The sequence below is a fragment of the Numenius arquata genome, chromosome 1 (assembly GCF_964106895.1).
Source record: "Numenius arquata chromosome 1, bNumArq3.hap1.1, whole genome shotgun sequence".
NCBI classification, from domain to species: domain Eukaryota; kingdom Metazoa; phylum Chordata; class Aves; order Charadriiformes; family Scolopacidae; genus Numenius; species Numenius arquata.
Window position 1 is genome coordinate 5,519,532 of NC_133576.1, and position 22,080 is coordinate 5,541,611.

The 22,080-nt window shown below is 41.5% G+C and overlaps 1 protein-coding gene across 6 annotated transcripts in view; it reads left to right on the top strand.

Annotated features, from left to right (window-relative positions):
* Positions 1-22,080, top strand: part of LRP6 (LDL receptor related protein 6) — a 114,909-nt gene that overhangs the window by 64,349 nt on the left and 28,480 nt on the right. For 5 of the 6 annotated variants that reach the window (XM_074154115.1, XM_074154143.1, XM_074154152.1 and 2 more), the window contains exons 5-8: positions 496-892; positions 1,375-1,546; positions 18,847-19,063; positions 20,416-20,705. In XM_074154115.1, coding sequence (XP_074010216.1) covers positions 496-892; positions 1,375-1,546; positions 18,847-19,063; positions 20,416-20,705 — 1,076 coding nt within the window. The remainder of the gene's footprint in view (positions 1-495; positions 893-1,374; positions 1,547-18,846; positions 19,064-20,415; positions 20,706-22,080) is intronic. The other variant, XM_074154162.1, reaches the window with a different exon arrangement.

The window sequence follows — 22,080 nt, forward strand, 5'->3', positions numbered from 1 at the left end:
AAGGAGATTTACTTGTGGCATTCTGTGTTATATTTTTCTCCTTCAGAGGGTGTCGTTGCTTGTTTGTCGTGGTTGTCCCCCATACCTACAACAGCAAATAGTCAGTAAATTATTTATATAATTAATTTTTCATCTAAGAGGCTGCAGGCCATCTGCTGATTTGCATAAAATAGCAGCATAGTCACTGCATATCTATTTCAGTACCTTTGAAGGGAATGATATGGATAGAAAACATGTCAACGTAATACGTTTTGGACAAAAAAATAACCACTGAATTTTCTCTATAAACACATCTGACTCTTTCTGCAGAAGAATAACCTCACATTTGAAGCCTTTGAGTGGAATTCCCTGCTGGTGCCCATCAGTTTGATGAGATCCTGTGAAACCAAGGTTGCTAGACTAGCTTGTGCCAAGTGGTGCAGAATCAGGTTCACTATTTACAGGCTTATTGCACGGTGTTTGTAAGATGCTTGTGTCTTTACCTTGTTCATGTAGGTGCCACTGAACTGCTGCTTCTGGCCCGCCGGACAGATTTGAGGCGAATATCCTTAGACACCCCAGATTTTACGGACATCGTTTTGCCACTGGAGGACATTCGTCATGCCATCGCCATTGACTTTGATCCTCTGGAAGGGTACATCTATTGGACCGACGATGAAGTTAGGGCCATTCGCCGCTCGTTCATTGATGGGTCAGGTAGTCAGTTTGTTGTCACGGCACAGATCGCGCATCCTGATGGCATTGCTGTGGACTGGGTTGCCCGAAATCTGTATTGGACTGATACTGGCACAGACCGTATTGAAGTTACAAGGCTTAATGGGACCATGAGAAAAATCTTGATATCAGAAGACCTGGAAGAACCCAGAGCTATTGTGCTGGATCCTATGGTTGGGTGAGGAGCTGTTCGTGAGCATATTTTTAGATATTAGTCACATAAAGAGGGTACCTCTGTCTACCTGTATGTAGATAATGGGGTGCAATGATAAACTTCTGTGCCTTCAAAATGAAAATACTGGGATTCTTTGAAAGTTAAAGTTCTGAAGCACAGGAACTGTTGTTCCATTTTGACTGCCTGGGTAGTCATCCTGTATGTCTTTGTTTTATTCTCCTGTTTAAAAATGTTTTTGGGAACTGTGTAGATCTATTTTGTTTATTCTAGCTAATAGCACTGGTTATGTAGTTTTGCTCAGCCAACTGATATGAGTTTTGTGTTTACGTGTCATTGCTTTTTGAGTGGGTTGGGCATCCTTACTTAGGTAAGGAAATGTATTTGGCTTAGAAATGCAGTGTTTCAGGGAATGGTAGTCCATAAGAAGCTATGTGAATATTGAAAATTTAGCTTAATAAGTTATTAAGACTTTGTTTCCATTGCAGGTACATGTACTGGACTGACTGGGGAGAAATCCCAAAGATTGAGAGGGCAGCATTAGATGGCTCAGACAGAATTGTGCTGGTGAATACCTCGCTTGGCTGGCCAAATGGACTGGCCTTGGATTATGCAGAAAGTAAAATATACTGGGGAGATGCCAAAACGGACAAAATAGAGGTTTGTAATTGCACCTGCATTTTTAATTCCATGGAGTGATAGAATGTAATTACTCTATTTTTCTAGCTGTTTAAATTCTGATACAGCTTAAAAGGGTAATGGGATAATGGTTGATTTGTGCTCTAAGAAACAATTCAGTTTCTTCTCTGTCTTTGGGCAACTTGCTCACTATTCTTCCTTAATTTTTTCTGTGTGTAAAATGGAAATGATATCCATGTAGTAGATCATTCTTTTTAAGAATGTATGTTAAGGATTTGTTAAATAAGTCGATTCTTAGGTCATGAGGAAAAAAAGATTTTTATTGGGAGTAATATTTTTAGATTGAAAAAACCCAACTCTATTCTTTGTGCTGCTCAGCTTAGATGCAGAACATATTTTAAAGAAGTAAATCTCATTTCACATATGACTATGACTCCCACTAATCCTCTGTACTTAGCGTCTCCCTTGTTTTTTCGGGGTTCCAGCAAGGAGATAATTTTCCTTTCTTTCTGGTATGTTCTGCTGGAATTTTTAATTACAAACAAAAATACTGTTTTGCTTCTTTCCCACATTGAAAAAAATCTTGTGTTTATTTTGTTATATAACATTTATGGAGCAAATTTGACATTTTTTATCCCTTTGACAGTCTTCGAGAAAACAGGGTTGTTTAGTATTCAGTTTACTATCAAAAGGTAGAAGTTTATCTGGAAGCAGGAGACTTGGCTACTCCTGGTGCATAGTAGCACTATCTACCTTTGCTGTATCTTGGTAGATTTACCGTTCTTTTGATGAATTATAACTTTCCTTAGTGAATTCTTACCATCGCAAATAATTTTCAGCACTTATCACATTAGAATCGTAGAATGGTTAGTGGGAAGGGACCTTAAAGATCATTAGGCACAATATCTACTCTAGCCTTATGAAATTGGGTTTTTTTTGTTTATTTCTAACTTCAAATAAGTCAATGTGAAGTCATAGTCTTGTGCTGGAAGGTCACGTAACTGTTTGTTCTCCTTCAGAGTCAAAGTAACTCCAGTCCTGCAAGGTGAGTTGCTTTGAAGCACTCCTTGGAAGAGCCTCAGGGAGCACAGTTTTCTTTGTCCTGAAAACAAGATTTATAGTCTGTAATTCACCTAACGTTTTTCCAGCTCTGACAAAAGAGGGGGAAAAAAAGAGTCTTAGCTACACTTAGCGATTTATTTATAACAGATTGAGCACTTCAGTCCTGATACTGTCTTGGACTTGAATGTATTTTGCAACAGGAAAGTTAGGCATTCTCCACTCTCACACTTGCCAAAACATTGGTATTTTTTAATGTGCTTCAGTCTTGCTCAGACCGTGGTTTCATATTCATTAATAATGATTCTTTTCAGTGCTGGATCGGTTTGTGATAGAAATTTTCATCTAGATCAGGCATGAGCTCACTGCTGCAATTCTGTCAGACTGGCTAGAACACATGATATAATGTTTATGCCAACATTACAATGTCTGTGGCAGGACAGAAGATATCTGATCTGGCAAAAAGTTTGCTGGGACAATTTCCATTTCATTGTTTTTAAACCAATGTGAGCCAGCAGAATGAGTTTGTTCCAGGTTGTCATGTAACATCTATGCAGGGCATCAGAGAAGATTTATCATCTTAAGGTTTCAGAATCACTAGTTATTTTTTTCCTATGAGGCTCCAAGTGTTAGGGTTTTACTGCTGCTGCTTTTTATAAAAAGTTAATATTTGTTAACTTATTAATGTGCAGACAATCTTTAAAAAGCCTGAGTAAAACCTTTAAAGCAACAGAGAAGAAATTCTCTCAGATTTCTTTGGTGTTCTTCAATTTTAGTTTTGTTTGAGGGATTTGGGTGTTGGTTTTTTTTAATTGCAGAAGGTGTTCATTTAGGCTTCTGTGACAAAGATCTATAAAATGAAGAAAATTATTTATAAGGTCACCAGGGTTTTCACCCTCCCCACCTTTTTGGTAGAAGAAATTGGCATTCATAAATGATACTGGCAGGTGATGGGTGCAGAACAAACAAAAGCAGGTAATAAGTTCTGAAAATGGCTGTGGATGTTAAAAATTTACATGTGTTACTGGGAAGACTGGGTAAGTCTCTGGAAGGGAATTTCACTGCAGTTTACTAGAAAATAAAATTGCCTTCTGAACGACCAATCGCTGAACTGTAAATTGCTATGGAATGAAAAAGGCTTCTTGAAAAGCTTCTGTATGTATTTGTTTTATTATGCTAGTCTGTAAGTGTGAGTTTTGATAATTCTCTGAGACAGGATACTGGGATGGGTGGACCTTTGGATTAAACCCATAGAGCCTCCCTGTTTTCCTGTGTTGAGGCCATTCTGTTCCTTGGAGGTTTGGACAGTCTTTTATTCTATTGGCTTGTTGCATTAGCTGTAGGAAAAACTTCATGTTCTCCCTTAGATGTAATATTGCTGCTTGCCAACTGCGCTTCAGAGGGGCAGAAATTAGTTGAAAATCAATGACCTCTGATAGTGATAGATCAGTGCTGGAGTTCAGTACAGCTTCTGTAATTAGTAAAGCAGGGAAAGGTTCCGTAGGATGAAGAGGGGGGTGTTCACCCAAGAGCATGGTTCAGGCTAAAGTAGATTCCCCTCCAGCCCCCACCCCCAACGTGCTAAGTAATGCAAATATAGCAGTGAGTTTCTTTACTGATGAATCTTAGCGAATTTGCCCCAGGATCTTGTGTGGCCTCTCTGTAATGTTTTATGAGAGATTGACTTTGTCATAGTAGGCTGCAGAAATCTCGGGCTGCAATGGCACTATCTAAATCCCTGATAGCTAAAATATTACTAACATTTCAAGTCTTCCTTTATTCTCGCACTGCCTTTCTCTCCTATGGCAACCATGAATCCTGAGGAGATTTGTAACACTTTCCCTGCCCTTCCCATCCATTTTTTTTTTAATATCAGTTTAGTGGAAGATGCTTTGACTTCAGTAAATGTTTTAAACTTACGGTTGGAGAAGGGACACTGGAGGAGATGCAACAAAAAGGGTATTTGTGACAGGATAAAAAGGTGAAACTTGGAATTGGACATGAAGACAGCAGAATTCGATGCCTGATCCCTGCTTTGCTTGTATGTGTTTGTATATATTTGGGGGGATGCGGTAAAAGCAGGAGAAACATGGTGGTGTACTTGCATTCTATTGCCTTTAAGTAGTTTTTCATACATAATATTACATACATTGTGTGCTTTTTCTTTTTTTTCCTAGTACGTGGAATTCCTCAGAACCATTATTTAATTACAGCACTACCACAATGAATGTTTCTTGCCAGCTCTGTTTCTGGTTTGTTTGTGCCACGTAGGAGCTTTTATTATTTATTTTTTTTACACACTGATTCATGCTATGCTGTTCTGGAGCCCCCAGACGATAATAAAGCATCAGCAGGGGTTAATGGAGACTGGTAGGGGGTACAGCAGGGAGCTTTTGTTCCCATTTTATCTGGCAGCCTGCAGCAGGCAGAAGCAGGCTGTGGCTCAACAGCTTCGTCATTTATCTCGGTCAGGTTTCACTGCTGATAAACTTCTATTGAAATGGATGGCTGCTATTGTGCTTACCAGTAGGGAAGATTTCTCATTGACTTGCTACAGGTTTAAAGCATTTTCCTGCCGTGCTATGAGGTTAAAAATGTATGATCTGTTCTGTTGAATTGGTCTTATGTTTTCCTGCACAAGTGAATATTTGTCTTCTGAGCACGTACGCTACCTGTTTTAAGGCATAGGTTGGATTTAAAATGGTCAGCAAAGCTCGTGTTGATAAAGCAGTTATAAATGGCTGCATGCATGCGTGGATATGTGTGTGTTAAGAGGAAATAATGATGATATGGCTGATTTTTCACAAATTTTCAGTCTTTGCTTCGTTTTTCTTTATTCATCTTCCTTCCTATTCTCCATTCTCAGAGCCAGAGATGACACCCACTTACACCTACTAGTGGTGAGTTTAAAGAAAGGAGAGACTGCCTCCTGTACAGATCCAACCATTGTCTAGTGATTTTTTTGAGTGCAGCTCTAACTTGAAGTGTTTCTGCATTCCCAAATCTATTAGCTGTGCCTGGCATTACGGTCTCTAATCCTCATGATTAATATGGAAAGTCTTATATCCCGCTGTTTTTCAGCACAAGTACACACAAGTCTCCAGAACGCAGCCTTGTCGGACAACAGAAAGCGGATGCTGCTAAGACTTTTCTGAGCACAAAAATCTTGAACAGAGAGGACCTTTTTGTGTTTGACCCAGGAGCTAATAGCTTGGCATCTAGAGAATGCTCTAATTCATATTCTAATCCTGAAATTGCAGGGCTACATTTTCCTCTGATGACAACTCCCGCAATTTTACTGCCACCCTAGTAAGGAAATTTTGTTTTGTAAGCATTCACCATTTATTTTCCGACTGAGAAATTTTGTCTCATAGCATTAGCCTTTGTATTGTGAAATGCTGATGGACTTATAAACCTGATTAAAGGTGGATGAGGTAGGATCAGTAGTTTGAAGCAGAGGTTTGAAAACTGAGAAGCAGAGAACACAGCTGCTTTTGTGTACTTCCATTAAGCTTTTGCAGGTATGAGAAGTAAGGCAGTTGAAACAAATATTTGAAGTTGCTTTACTGCTTAATTTTGGCCATAATTCATTATCCACCTTGTTTGGATACTTGTGGCACTTGGGAACTTCATTCAGCAAAGAACAAGTATGTGCTGCAGAGGGCAGGGGCAAATCTGTCTTCTCCATCCCCGTTTCAGAAACGTAAAGCTTACTTTGTCAGAGAATTTCCAGCTATTTCTTATTACCTGCTGGACCTGCATTAAGAAAACTTACACATTTTTGAAAGTAGTAATATAGTAAGGGCTTTAAAAAAAAAAAAAAGTTTATACTTTGTATAATTTCCATTTGGGAGGTTTCTTATGAACTTCTGAATGAACTTAGGGAAGAATTAAGTTTCATGATGCAGACCAAGATAGAAAAAATATATTACAAAGCAAACAAATATGGCAAACAGCCATAACATATTAGTAAAGTCTCCTGACTTTCAAAGGGCCATTTGAGTGGCCTCTTGTCTGTGGATCCCAAAATTTGGGCCAGGACCTCCTGGCATTGTAAGCTTGTTATTATTTTAAAAAAAAATAAAAAATAAAAAATTAAATTCCCTTTTCTGCTTTGGCTTTTGAGCATGATGCTACAGAATTGTCACTTCGGCATGTACGTTTTGCAGCTGTTCAAAGCGTTTTAATATAAAAGAAGAAACATATTTAAAATATCCATGCCAGTTTCAATACAGGAACATTAAAAAGTCAACTTTTTATTGTCTTTGATAAATGGAGAATATCTAAGTAAAACTAAAATGTGACAAGTTTGACTATTGAGACACCAGTTACAAACCACTTGTGCTGACAAGTTCTCGGAGGAGTCCTGAGGAACGTGCTATCAACAGGCTGTCATCCTTAACGGAACAGGGAAAGGCTCCCAGCACCTTGCAGTAGAAAGAGGATACTGAGGGAAGGTTTTGGGTAGATACAGCCAGAACTCTTGTCCAAAACTAATTTGACTCTGTGATCTGGATACCAAGCACAGTATTTTTCCAAGAAGTGAAATTACTGCCCTAAAAAATATGTGATGTTACAGAAAACTTGGACATTGTTTTAAAATGGTTCTTCTGCCATAGATCTGCATTTCTCTCTGAAATCTGGGGGTGGTTTTCATCTAATGAGATGTAGAGATCTCCGGCTCTGTAAGTTGCCTTCTAGAAAATGTCAGAAATCAGTACTTCTGTCATGTGGCTTGCTTTAACCTAACGTAAACGTTTAGAATAGATTGGATGAGTCCTACTCTAAAAGCACCTATTCTTTTCTGTTAAGTCTAAGGAGAGCCTGGAGCGCCACGTCAGAAGCAGATGCCCACACTCAAGACACATTTGAGTTGGCTTCTACAGCCATTTTTCACATCATTGCTAATAGTAAAAGTGTACCTTTCTCAGACTTGGCTCTTGCTTACATCTGTGCAGCTCTACTGAGGCTGTCCTTGTTGGAAGTGCGGAGAGGTTTCTTACGAGCTTTGCTTACGGATGAGCAGTTCCGTTTTGCTAATGATAGCTCTGTAAACCTCATGGCTCCCAATGGCCTAGCATGGAGCCGATTGAAGTACAGCCTTTGGATTCTACTAATGTGTCCTAGATTTTTTCCATCAGAGTTAGGAAATTGCACTTTAGTTTATGCTTTTGTCTCTTCTAGAAAGTGACAAGCCTCTACTGGCAGTCAGTATTGGTTACCTAGGGGAAAACACAAAAATCTCTGAAACTGAGATAACTAGAGCCATCATTGGACCTCACTGAGTGTGACATACCTAAAATAATATTTGAAGGCAAGCTGGGGAGTGATGTGAAGAGCAATCGAGCTTTCTTTGCATTTCTGCAGCTGAGTGCTGTTTGTAAGTCTGCTGTTATCCCTTACCCTCCAATATTCTGGCTGGTCTCTGTCTTCTCTCAAGCTTAATTGTGTTACCATACAAGAAAGATTGTACTGATCTTGGACCCGGGCTTCTTCAGAAGTGTTCGTGTGACCTTGTGATCCCTCTCAATAATTAGTCATCTTTCTTCATGCAAGCTTTGTATTTCTCTCTGAGATTTTGTATTCTTAACTTAAACTTTTTTTTTCTGATACCATTCGTGGTGTTGTAACTTTGCAAAGGTCTGTGAGAAAAGCGTAATACCTTTTATTAGGCAGGTGAATACATATAGTGGGGAAAAAGGGTTTTGGACATGCAAAGACCCTTGGAATTGAAGTGATCTAGCAAGGGGAGCAGTTGAATCAACTTAATAGCTTACTGCCACCAGAAGTGGAAAGTATCCCAGAGCCACCCCCCCACAGCTCTGCACTGGCCAAGTCCCTCATTGGACTTACCCCTGAACTACTTGGACTTGCCAAAACAGCAGAAAACTTTCCACGTTTTTTCCTTCTATGAAAAAAATCAATTTTAGTTGCTTATGGAGGAGTCTGGAAAGCACCAAGTTGGGTAGAGAACAAATTAAAAATTGGAAGTTCCTGGGGCAAGGTACTGAAAGTACCTTTGGAAAGAAGAGGAGAGAACAGAGGCTTTTGTCCACGTGCAGGAGCATTAGAAGTTGTGTTGCTGAACTTGTAAACTGTCCCCCAAACCACTGACCCAAAACCAGTGTGGGCTTGGCTAGTTGCCTTTGTTTCTGCGAAGCGTGTGTACGGTTGCTGCTAGGACTTAGTTGACAAATGGTAAGTTGCAAAATCACAGTAATTAGCTTTCTTTCTCTCTACCCCTATACCCACATAACACAACACCTTCTGTCTGTTGCCACACCACCCTATGTATTAATGTACCGAAATTTATTTCCATAGCCAAGCATCTTTATTCACCTGTTTTACCACTGCATCTTTTCAGAGGATCATCTTTTTTTTTTTTCCTGTGAAAACCTCTCTTCTCATCCTGTTCATCATTTCATCTCAATTTTTTGTCTTAGCCTGTTCTTTACAAATGCAGGGGTTTTTTTTTTGTATTGCGTGAGAGTGCCTAGGAGATGTCATATTTGATTGTCACAATGGTTATAAACTCCTTTCCCTGCCTGCTTGTCACTTCACCTGACTTGAGACATTCCATTGAAAACCCAACCAATTGTTTCTAAAATTAAATTCCATCCCTGAGAAAACAGTTCTGTTGTTGGCATTGATTGATCAGCGAGCTAGGAAAGTTGTCCTATTGTGAAAGAAATCAGCTTATAACTGTGTCTGTAGCATGAGAGAAAGGGCTATTTATGACGTTAATCTCTATTCTGTTTTTACACATTTATCTTCACTGCAGCCCTATTAGGGATATTATTCATGCTCAGGAAAAATATACTTTGAATACTTTGGAAAAATGATTAGAGCTCAAAAGGAAATTGAGGGTGCTGGGGAACTGTTAAATTAGAAATTGGTAATGGCTATTATAAAACAATTAACAGTTAGAAATTGTAGAGTTGGCTGGAGGCATTTGGTTGCTGAAGCAAAAAAAAAGGGTTCCAGGTATCCCTTCTACTGATTTCTCAGGATCTCAAAGCAGGGTAGAGATAGCTTCCCATTTCATATCCAAAAGTTTCCTTTACATTTTGGAACTGACAGTTAGTCAATGACAGTAAGTTAATGACACAGAATAATTGCCTTCAGTTTAAAGTTTTGATGGCTCAGTCAAAAAAGGTATAGTTGATCAGGACATTTTTTTTTTCTTAGAGGGGAAGAATAATAAAACTGGAAATTTAGACAAGATATCCCTTTTTTTACTCTCTTAGAGCTGCTGTTTTATGGTGTTATATGTGTGTTAATTATATGATATTACTGCAGCCATAGCAGTAAAATCATTCTGGTCTGTTCTGTTGAAGTTGCTTCAAGAAGCAAATTGAAAATACGTATTTCTCAAACCCAGTCTGAAAAATGCTAATGTAATGTTCAGAAGGTATTCTAGCTTTCTTTTAGAGTTATTTTTAAGAGAGGTGCTGTCCCAGTTTCCTTTTTTTCCTTAACCAAACAAATTTAATGAGTTAGTGTTGTTTTTCACGTCTCTGATATAGTAAGAATCATGTATACTTAGGTGGAAGATGAACAGTCATATCCTTGATTAGCAGTGTCATAAGCTGAGTATGTGTTTCATCAAGCAAACAGCACGTGTAAGTATTGATCATTGGAGGATGGGGGCTGAAGTAACTAAGCCTAAACCTTGAATATTCCTGAACTATTTCAGGTGTAATGCAGGCATTGTTCAAGATCTTTTTCTGCAGCATGTTGGAATACCTGGGATATATGTATTGAATTAAGTATTTCACAGCTGTCTTACAATAATACTTGTTTGCAATCATCTTATGCAGATCAGTGTTAATGATCAAACGAGAAATTCACTTTTTCACCTCATTGTTTGTTTAGTTTTGTCTATTCCTAGAGTGTGTTGGCATCACTCCTGTTGAAATTGTGAAGGTGGTAATACTTTCTGATGTTTTTCTGCTGTCTTTAAAACTATTGCAATAAACCCAACTTGTCGTTAGAATGACTCAAGACTTTAAGGTCTGCTCTGGAAGAGTTTACCTTTTTTTCTGTGACATTTCCTTCAAAGCCTTTGATATACAGTCTCCCACAGTATCCTCCTGGAGAAACTGGCTGCCCATGGCTTGGATGGGAGTACCCTCCGCTGGGTTAAAAACTGGCTGGAGGGCTGGGCCCAGAGAGTGGTGGTGAAAGGAGTTAAATTCAGTTGGCGTCCGGTCACGAGTGGTGTCCCCCAGGGCTCGGTACTGGGACCTGTTTTCTTTAACATCTTTACCAATGATCTGGACGAGGGGATTGAGTGCACCCTCAGTAAGTTCGCAGACAACACTAAGTTGAGTGGGAGTGTCAACCTGCTGGAGGGTAGAAAGGCTTTGCAGAGGGATCTGGACAGGTTGGATCGATGGGCTGAGACCAACGGGATGAGGTTCAACAAGGCGAAGTGCCGGGTCCTGCACTTGGGTCACAACAACCCCAGGCAGCGCTACAGGCTGGGAGCAGAGTGGCTGGAGAGCTGCCCGGCAGAAAAGGACCTGGGGGTGTTGGTGGACAGCCGGCTTAACATGAGCCAGCAGTGTGCCCAGGTGGCCAAGAAGGCCAACAGCATCCTGGCCTGTATCAGGAACAGTGTGGCGAGTAGGACTCGGGAGGTGATCATCCCCCTGTACTGGGCACTGGTGAGGCCCCACCTCGAGGGCTGTGTCCAGTTTTGGGCCCCCTACCACAAAAAAGACATCGAGGTGCTGGAGCGGGTCCAGAGAAGAGCAACAAGGCTGGTGAGGGGTCTGGAGCACAAGTCTTATGAGGAGAGGCTGAGGGAACTAGGGTTATTCAGCCTGGAGAAAAGGAGGCTGAGGGGAGACCTTATTGCTCTCTACAACTCCCTGAAAGGAGGGTGTAGAGACGCGGGGGTCGGTCTCTTCTCCCAAGTCACGGGCGACAGGACTAGAGGAAACGGCCTCAAGTTGCACCAGGGGCGGTTCAGGCTGGATATTAGGAAACATTTTTTCACTGAAAGGGTTATCAGACATTGGAACGGGCTGCCCAGGGAGGTGGTTGAGGCACCATCCCTGGAAGTGTTCAAAAGACAGGTTGACGTGGTGCTGGGAGACATGGTTCAGTGATGGTGTTGCATTTTGTTGTTTTGTGGGTGTTTATTTTTGTCAGTTAGGTTGATGGTTGGACAAGATGATCTTGAAGGTCCCTTCCAACCTAGAAGATTCTGTGATTCATATAAGTCTGTGCCAAATGACTGGGGTTTTTTCATGCTGTAAGGTAAACCGTAACTAGATATCTGAAAGTATATTTCAACATGTACCAAGGCAACAACAAGCTAGTGTGTTCTGCGTTTGTGGGACACCACATGCAAAGCATTGCCACTGAGTCAAAACACTCTCTTATTCCTTATCCTTTCAAAAGGAAGATAAATGCTACAATTGCATCCTTCCTTTGAGTCAGTGGAGAGAGATGGTTTCCAGCTGTGGTCCCTGCTAGAAATTTTGTGGAGCTAACACAGTGATGGCAGTAGTATTTGAGCCAGGGCAGTTGAGGTCCTATATATTAAGTGGGATCTCCTGGTCTCTCTGAGGATTAGTAAACTAGCACTGGTAAAAGCGATGAAGTTCAGGAACCGGTAGACAGCTAAGGTCTCTGTCATTTGTCCAAAAAGTGGCTGCTGTCAATTTTAAAAATCAGGGCTTAGGTTCAAGTTACTCTTATCTTGTATCAGAAATTAGAGCATCTTATGGATTTTACTGGAGGAAGTTGTTTGTTTTGGGTTTTTTGGCTTTTTGTTTTACTGATGTGTGTGTCCGTGAAATAAAGTTCTGGAAGCATCTTGTAGTGTAGCTGGAGGCTTTCGGTCCATCACAGAGGCTTATTCCATTCTCATAAGTGATCTTTAATTTTTTGAAGAGACAAGTTACCAGACGTTATTCATAAATTTTCACTGACTATTGACTTCCTCTGTGCCAGTCATCCTGAGAGAGCTTAGCATGCGTGATACTTGCCCGCTCCCTGATTATTTATAACTACACCCAAAAGAGGAGGCGCAAGAGAAGACCCAGGAAACTACACACCTATTAGTCCTACTTCAGTCCCTGGAAAGAGTTCCCCTAGAAACATGCAAGCCAAATGAAGCAGATGATTTGGAAAAGCCAACACGGATTTACCAAGGGAAAATCATCCCAGACTAACCTGATCACCTCCTACAACAAAATAATATTTTGTGTTGGCATGTGGAGAACGGTGGATGTGGTTTGCCTGGACTTCAGCAAAGCGTTTGACACCGTTTCCCACAGCTTCCTCCTAGACAAACTGGTAAGATACAGACTGGATGAGTGGAGAGAATTGGCTCACAGGCCATACCTCAGAGGGTGGTGATCAGTGGTTTTTACTTAATCTGGCAGTCAGTAGGGTCCCCCAGGGGACTGATCCCCATGCTGTTCAACACCTTCAAAAATGATCTGGATGATGGGATTGAAAGTACCCTCAACCAGGTTTGTTGGTAACGCTAAACCTGGTGGTGAGGTGGACATGTCAGAAGGCAGAGCCATCTTACAGAGAGGCTTGGACAGGCTGGAAGAGCGGGCTAGCAACAACTGTGTGAAGTTTAACAAAGACAAGTGCAAGGTCCTACGTGTGGGATGACATAACCCAAGAGCCCAGTATATGCTAGGAGCTGTGTGGCTGGGGAGCAGCCTTGCTGAAAGGGACCTGGAGGTCCTGGTGGACAATAAGCTGAACATGAGTCAAGTGTGATGCTGCAGCAACAAAGGCAAGTTGGATCCTGGGCTGCATCCCCAGGGGCATTGCTTGCAGAGAGAGAGACGTGATCAATCTACTCAATTCCCCTATGGCAGGGGGGTTGGAACTCAATGATCTGTTATGGTCCCTTCCAACCCAAACCATTCTATGATTCTACTCGGCGCTTGTCAGGCTGCAGCTGCAGTACTGTGTCCAGCTCTGGTCCTCACAATTCAAGAGGTGCAGACAGGCTGGAGAAGGCCCAAGGTGGGCCACAAAGATGATCAAAGGGCTGGAGAACCTACCCTATGAGGAAAGACTGAAGGATTTAGATCTTTTCTACCTGGAGAAGAGAAGGCTCAGGGGGGACCTCATCAGTGTTTTCCAGTACTTGAAGGGCAGCTACAAGGAGGATAGAAGCTCTCCCTTCACAAGGAGCCACATGAAGAGGACAGGGGCAACTGGTACAAGTTGCACTGGAAGAGGTTTTATCACAATATAAGAAAGAAATATTTCACAGTGAGAGCAATCATTTACTGGAATAACCTCCTGAGGGATGTGGTGGAGTCCCCGTCGCTGGAAGTTTTCAAGGCGTGACTGCACAAGATGCTAGATAATATCATCTAGGCTCCCTTTCCCACAAGAGGCTGGACCAGATGGTTGGTCCCTTCCACCTGGGCTGGTCTATGATTCTGTGGTTCTACATCAAAAATTAAACTGCTCATGAGTTAAGGTGAAAGGTAACAGGTTGCACACTGTCACCCTGCTTATGGCACTAGATTAATTACAAGTAAATCATATCAGGTTTGTCTGACAGTCTCCCAGATTTACATTGGAAAGTGTGTTCTTTCCAGAGCCTGCATACTACCTTCTCTGGGAGTCGTCAGAATCACAGAATCTTCTAGGTTGGAAGGGACCTTCAAGATCATCTTGTCCAACCATCAACCTAACTGACAAAAATAAACACCCACAAAACAACAAAATGCAACACCATCACTGAACCATGTCTCCCAGCACCACGTCAACCTGTCTTTTGAACACTTCCAGGGATGGTGCCTCAACCACCTCCCTGGGCAGCCCGTTCCAATGTCTGATAACCCTTTCAGTGAAAAAATGTTTCCTAATATCCAGCCTGAACCGCCCCTGGTGCAACTTGAGGCCGTTTCCTCTAGTCCTGTTGCCCGTGACTTGGGAGAAGAGACCGACCCCCGCGTCTCTACACCCTCCTTTCAGGGAGTTGTAGAGAGCAATAAGGTCTCCCCTCAGCCTCCTTTTCTCCAGGCTGAATAAGCCTAGTTCCCTCAGCCTCTCCTCATAAGACTTGTGCTCCAGACCCCTCACCAGCCTTGTTGCTCTTCTCTTGATCCGCTCCAGCACCTCGATGTCTTTTTTGTGGTAGGGGGCCCAAAACTGGACACAGCCCTCGAGGTGGGGCCTCACCAGTGCCCAGTACAGGGGGATGATCACCTCCCGAGTCCTACTCGCCACACTGTTCCTGATACAGGCCAGGATGCTGTTGGCCTTCTTGGCCACCTGGGCACGCTGCCGGCTCATGTTCAGCCGGCTGTCCACCAACACCCCCAGGTCCTTTTCTGCCGGGCAGCTCTCCAGCCACTCTGCCCCCAGCCTGTAGCGCTGCCTGGGGTTGTTGTGACCCAAGTGGAGGACCCGGCACTTTGCCTTGTTGAACCTCATCCCGTTGGTCTCAGCCCATCGATCCAGCCTGTCCAGATCCCTCTGCAAAGCCTTTCTACCCTCCAGCAGGTCGACACTGCCACCCAACTTAGTGTCGTCTGAGTCAGTCCTGAGACTGTCTGGCACCTTGTAGAGCTGGGCTCTTAAGTTTGATACTGATCTAAGTATGGCCTGATAGGGGCCATTAACATCTCAGTGCTGTGGATATCAGCTTCTGTACCTCTGTCTGGTCTCTGCTGCCACCGGCCTTGGTCTGCATAGCTTTGCTAGGGTTCCAGCACGAGCTCTAACCGGAGCTGAACGTTATTTTCACAAATGGGATAGGTATCATGATGGAGCTCTAGACTTAAACCAATCAAATGACAAGTGTGAACTACTGTACATTCAAATCCCAGATTATCAAAAAGGTAAATTCGCTGCATTAGCCTATTTGTCACAGTTCTACGGGACTCAAGATTGAATTGAATCCAGGGGAACTGACAGCAAGAAAGACCCTTAGAATATATCACTCTGCAATCCAGTCTGTAAATTTAAAATAGAAGTTACATGCAAAGTTAGGGTTTTTTTATTGTTTCTGCCGACCGTTAAGTACAGCATCTTACAATATGACCGCATTTTCAGTCTTATTAATTCATTTATTCTGCATAAGCTGTATTTTCATGAGGCCATAGGCTTGCGTTCGTTATCGTTCTAAGATAAGAAAAGCCCTTATCCTACAGGCAGGATATCTGGTATCTTTTCTGAGGCCATTGAATTTTTTTACTTCGTTTTAGGGGTTTTGTTTTTGGGTTTTTTTTTTGTGAAACTACTCGCTCTTTCAGTAAAGGTAGTGTTTGTGGTTGCACCACATCTGTTTCCTGTTGTAGTCTGTATTCTCACTGTGGTTTGCAGTATTCCGAACGGCCTCAGAATGTGAAACCCACACCACATTGTGGTTAAAGCAGCACAAACCGCTGGAGACACTGCCTCATAACAGCAGAAGGTGGGTTTCTCCTATGGGGGATTCTGCGGGGGTAGGCTTCACTGTCATGAGCTGATCCGTCTGGGGCTGGAGAAAGGGGAATGAATGCATAAAGCATTCGGCTGGGACTTAGTTGTCACCTGAATTTCAGTACGTGAAAAGATGATACTGAAATCCTTTGGAATTGATTCGTTAGTGATTGTTTCTTTTTCCTTGTGCTTACTATATGCATCATTACTGTATCGCTTGCCCCTTTCCGTCTGCCTTACACCAGGCTGGTTGTGTAGCCTATTGATGAAACTATTCAAATCTCCTAAAACGCAGACACCGTGGTGCCATGGAACTATTCCTATGGTGGTACCCAGCTGCTACGGGGCAGATGTTTGTAGTAACAGATGGGTTCAGGTAAGATTGCAGTGGGAGTAGGGTGGCAGGTATGTGTAAGTACTTTTAGATAGGCATCTGTTTTGTCTAGATGGCATAAAGTTGTCTTTCAAAATAACCTGTATGTGGCAAAACAAAAAGTAATTAAAAGCAGATACTTAATACTGAAGTTCCTCCCTTCTCTTCTCTTGACTTTCTTTCAGAGTAAGAGGAAGCTGATTTGAACATCTTTCGTTTTCCCCATTTAAAGTTTGCTAAAGAACGTTCACCTCACGCCATACACCTTCCAAGTAGCTCTCTTTGCCTGTAGCTAAGCTCCCCCTTAAATACAGAAGCTTCTTCTGTTCATAAGTACAAGGCAAAAAGTGTAGTCTCTAAAGATACTGCTTTGTGATGGTGGTGTTTTAGTGGTTATTACTGTGTGGTTTTAGTCAATTCATTTTGCAACATCCATCCATTCTGTGTATCTGTTTGGTCCGCTTAGCGAGCGCTAATTGCCATATATTAATTAGTTGCAAGCAAATGGCTCATCTCTGTAGTGTAAGGGGGAGGGGAAAACAAGTCATTGCAGAAATGTAAGAGGACTGTGTTACGGTTAGAAAGGGGTGAGGAGGAAAGGGTATGACCAGTTTTGCTTGGTAGCGGTGATGGTTTCTTGAAGGGATGGTGGGCTTAAGGACTATAACTCACAGTTTATCTTACAGATGTTAAATCTGTGTCCCTGGTTCTAAAGTTAACCATTAATCTGTTATTTAGCAACCTCATTTGTCAAAACAGAGTGTAGGAGGCACACTGCTAGGAATTGAGAAATGCAGCAGATGCTGAAATTTTCTGAAGTAGACTAAGTGGAATAGCAGAGCTTGTTTTCAAAAGGAAGTCCAGAAATTAGGCAATTATGCTGGGCTCTGAGCCCAGCTAAACAATCCGTGATAGGAAATGCTATGTTTGGATTTGGTTATCAGTGTAAAGGATGTAAGTTACAGCTTTAGGATGGTAAATGCACCATAATGCAAAGTGAAGCCGCAAGCACTGCGCTTGGCTTTCTAAAGGATCTTAGTGAGAATGCAGGGGGAAAAAACCCATTATTTCACCCAGTAATGCTCATCTTATTTTTGTGGTACGTGTGCATTAGTGCATTTGTAGAAGTGTGCCGTATATGCTATTGGACTGAAGATTTTTTGGTAAGCCAATTCCATGGAGTAATTATGAGCTTTTTTTAAAAAAAAAAAGTAAATATGGATCTTATTCCTACAAACCAGCAAGTATGCAGACCCCCTTTCATTTTTTCTGCGGGAAATGGGCACATAAAGATTCAATTCCTATTCCAACATACCCAGAGTAAGTGCAGTAATGTCAGCAAGTTTATGACAGGGACCAGTTTTAAGGAAAAACTGAATTATTGTGAAGATTATAGCATTTTCTTCCACTTTTTTAGTGAACTTAAAATTATTTTATTAACGTGCACGTTGCACTATATGCTGAGAAAGGTTTTGGGGAAGTTTTTACATTAAGGTTCTTTTTTTCTTCTTTTCTTTTGAAAGGATGGTACACATGCGAACTTAAACTATAAACTTAACACCAAGCAGAAATATTTCAGAAGGAACTTTTCTATAAAATTGCAGTGCGGAATCACTTTTAAGCTTCTCTTAAAACACAGGACTCTTCACTCCTGTCGGTCTGATACTTTTTATAAAAATACTTGGCATTCATAAGGTACTTGATCACTTGAACATGCATACGTATGTTTAATTAATCCTTTCAGTGCCTCTTTGAGGAAGTTAGGTATTACTTTTCAGCAGTAGAGAAAAATGACACATTAAATTCAAGTGTCTTGATCAAAGACGTGCAATTATTTACAGACTATTAGTGTTTCTTCTGCTACAAAAAATACTGAACTTAATTTTGAAGAATGTAAAACTGGTTCTTTATACAGACTTGGGAATGTAAAGATATTCTGTAGATCATCTTGACTGTCTGCCTCCCAGAATTTATGTGGGGCCTCCTCTTATTGCAATCTGTAACCTGGATGAAGCTCACTTGGGAGGGACTGTGGACTACAAGGTACTGAACCAAGACCCCTTGACATTGTAAGCTTGTCTTCATTCCTGTGAAACACAACGTCTCCCATTTACAAGTAAGGCAAGAGACCCAAGTCAGAAACGAGAGAGGCAATGTCTAACAGGCACACATAGCATTAGTTCCTAAAGCAAATACAAGGAATGTTGTGTCATCATTTCATGTTATGCTGTGCTTATGAGACTAGCCTTATACATAAGGGATCCTCTGCGGCTTTTAGAATAACTACCTGTTGAAATACAGTCTTTTTTTATTAGACTGCTGTGTAACATTGATAGCATTTTAATGGCTAGGAGATTGTTTTTTAATTTGAAGTCAAAGTGTGGAGCAGGTAGTTAATTAATCTGTGATAAATAGAGATAGAATTGCTCTGCATATGTAATAAATTTGTGTTTGTGTATATCCATAGGTCATGAATGCTGATGGAACTGGGAGAAGAGTTCTGGTGGAGGATAAGCTGCCTCATATCTTTGGATTCACGTTGTTGGGAGACTACGTTTATTGGACAGACTGGCAAAGGCGCAGTATTGAACGCGTGCATAAGCGCACAGCAGAAAGAGAGATCATCATAGATCAACTGCCTGATCTAATGGGTCTGAAAGCTACAAATGTCCACCAGATAATTGGTGAGTGAGACTGCTTATCAGGCAAGTAAAATAAAACAGAAAAATTCAGCAGTGCTCTTCTGTAGATACTACCTTATTCCAGGTCACATTTTTAGAAATGGGCAGAATCCAGTTCTGTTGCATGATAACAGCAGGCTGCGGTTTGATGGGGTGGGGAAGGTCTTATGTGAGGTGCTTCAGTTCTCTAACTTGGAAGAATATCAAGCTGGAAACCAACCAGGCATCCCCCAAAGTTGCTACTTTTCTGCTTCTCAGGGAGTTGGAGCGTAGGTCTGAGCAGCCCCGGATCCAGTAAGGGGAGAAGAAGGATCATGGAAAATGAGAAGTTCTCTTTGTAACAGCCAGCTATTAGATTAGCCCAGCTGCTCATGGGACTGCAGCTGTAGCAGCTTTTCATCTTGCAATCGGAACATGTGCTCCCGGTATGCAAAAGCTAAGAATGAGCCAGTTTTAGTCTGTTCGGTGCTTTTCACATTAATACTGTGAAATCATCTTTAAAAATAACTAGAAATGCTTTCTGCCCTGTGGTGTAAACAAAGCAGGATCTCGCTTTAAATTGGCTATCATTGGCTATCCAAACACTGGGAGCGGTGTAATTGTAGCATCACAGTACTGATCACATTCCCTAAATGTCCTGCTGTGTGTGGATAGGGCTTGCAACTTCTTGCTGCCATGTGTGGGTTGTACCCCAGGAAATCAGTCAAATGAAGTTGAGGTGTATCTTTCCGTTGCTGCTGCCACATTAACAAGGTGCCCTGAGGTACATGTCCTTTAAATGCAGCCCTCTTTCCAGCTGTTTGGCTAATTGAGCTTGGTAATGCTGGGACTCTCTTATAGTAAGTGGATTCCCAGCATGTGCAGGTACACAGGTTAGTATTGCAAAATGCTGCTTTACTAGCATCCTGGAGAGAAGAGACCGTTGAATGGACGTGAAAATAGATCTGCAAATTTTCATCTCTAGGAACACAATTGGGGTATGTAACTGGACCAGTGTACTGTAAAAGGCAGCAGAACATACGTTTGCTTACTTACATACTTAACATCCATTCAGTGCTTGTGCTGCGAATCGGGAACATCAGTAGTTCAGATGGAGTTCAGATCCCCTTCCCTAATGCGGGGTTTGTTTCATGGGATCAGGAAAACAAGCACTGGCTTTCCAGCCAAGTAGAGTAACGTCCATCTAAAGGACTACAGGAAATGAACGAAAACTAATTCATTCAGAGAATAAAAGGTGAAAAACTATATGTATTTCTTAAAGGATTCGTAGTGTCGTTGATACATGTGAGAACTGGCTTCATCTTCCAACTGAAGACGGTTTGCAATGATCGCTTTTGCTTCTGTTGCATGCTTAGGTACAAACCCTTGTGCAGAGGATAACGGTGGCTGCAGCCATCTGTGTCTGTACAGACCGCAAGGCCTTCGCTGCGCTTGCCCCATAGGCTTAGAGCTCATCAATGATATGAAGACCTGCATCATCCCAGAAGCTTTCCTGCTGTTTTCTCGGAGAGCAGATATCAGACGAATCTCTTTAGAAACCAACAACAACAACGTTGCCATTCCACTCACCGGAGTCAAGGAGGCTTCTGCTCTGGATTTTGATGTGACAGACAATCGGATTTACTGGACTGACATCTCACTGAAGGTAGAGGTTTATTCCATGGTGGCTATTAAGTTGTTACAAGGTTCTTGAGATACTTAAGAATGGATTGACAAATGCAATTTACAAGATGCAAGGGATAGGTAAAGGAGTTTGTTCTAACTAAGAATGTCATACGTTTTCGTTATACTAGTAGCATTTTCTTCTGTAGACCATTCAAATCTAAGGTATACATTTTCCCATCAAGAGTAAGTTGCAGAAAATAAGTTTGTTGGCAGAAAGCTGAGAAAAATGCCATATGGCAGAAGGTTTCAGGGATCCCAGATGTTTGCCAGATATGTTTAATGGGGGAAAGCCTTGTCTGGGGTCAGGAAGTGAAAATGGGTCTTACCTATTCATTAACTTATATAGCTACTGCACGTAAGACATATTATGAATCACAGGCTTTGTAAAACAGGTCTAGGGTCTAGACTGACAAATTGGAAAAAGTTGAGGATGGGTGTTTAAATGTGGTGGTTAATGGAGTCACAGAAATCTGTGTATTGTCTGTCTTATCTCTGTTACCAGTGAGTCTAGTTATTATTCCCTTTGTTTTTCACGGGTTGTAGATTTAGTCAAAACTGTGAGCACCAAAACCTGTTTTTTAATAAAAGAAAGTTTTCTGCAATTGGGTTGAGAGCTGTGCCAACAATAACTCGTGGACCTTTGCAACTGAAGAGTCATAAAAGTTCAAACCACAGCATTTAAGTGAGTTTGAGAGGGGTGACTTGGCTGAACTCTTTAGGTATGGTATTCATTTGAGCTGTGTTTGAAATAAAAATAAAGTAAAGGTCTGATTGGTTTTTAAGGGTGATACAGATGAAGACTGAGATGCAAATTTCCCTGCTGTGTACTGTCACAAACAGGCATAATTAGCAGGTAGCATCCACACTAGGAAATAACCAAAAAAATCAATCTTTGTGTAAACATCTGATGGGTTAAGAGTATGAGGGGGATGTGTGGAGGGGAATATTAAGGACACTGAAACGAAGCCCATGTTTGGCAAAAAGAGTTTGGTACTATCCTAATGTTATTCTTTTGCTTTCAGGCTTATAAGTGGTCATATTAAATCAGGGAATGCCTGAGTTTCAGTATATTATTAGAATATAATTCTGGCTGTATCTGCTATCAGAGGCTCATCCATGATGGCAAGAGTTAAAAGACGTCTTTTGAATAAAAGACCAAGAGGAAATGATGCTTAGTGAAATTAAATTAAAGCACCATTACTGAAGCACTTGTGCTCCTGAGCTAATCGGTCATTAGGTTGTTTTCTTCTATTTGCTGTTCTGTCCTGAACTTTTTCATTAGGCTGCTTTAAATATTGTTCTGTGCTGTAACATCGACGCTTTTGTATAGTCCTGGGAGAGCCAGAATATTTCCC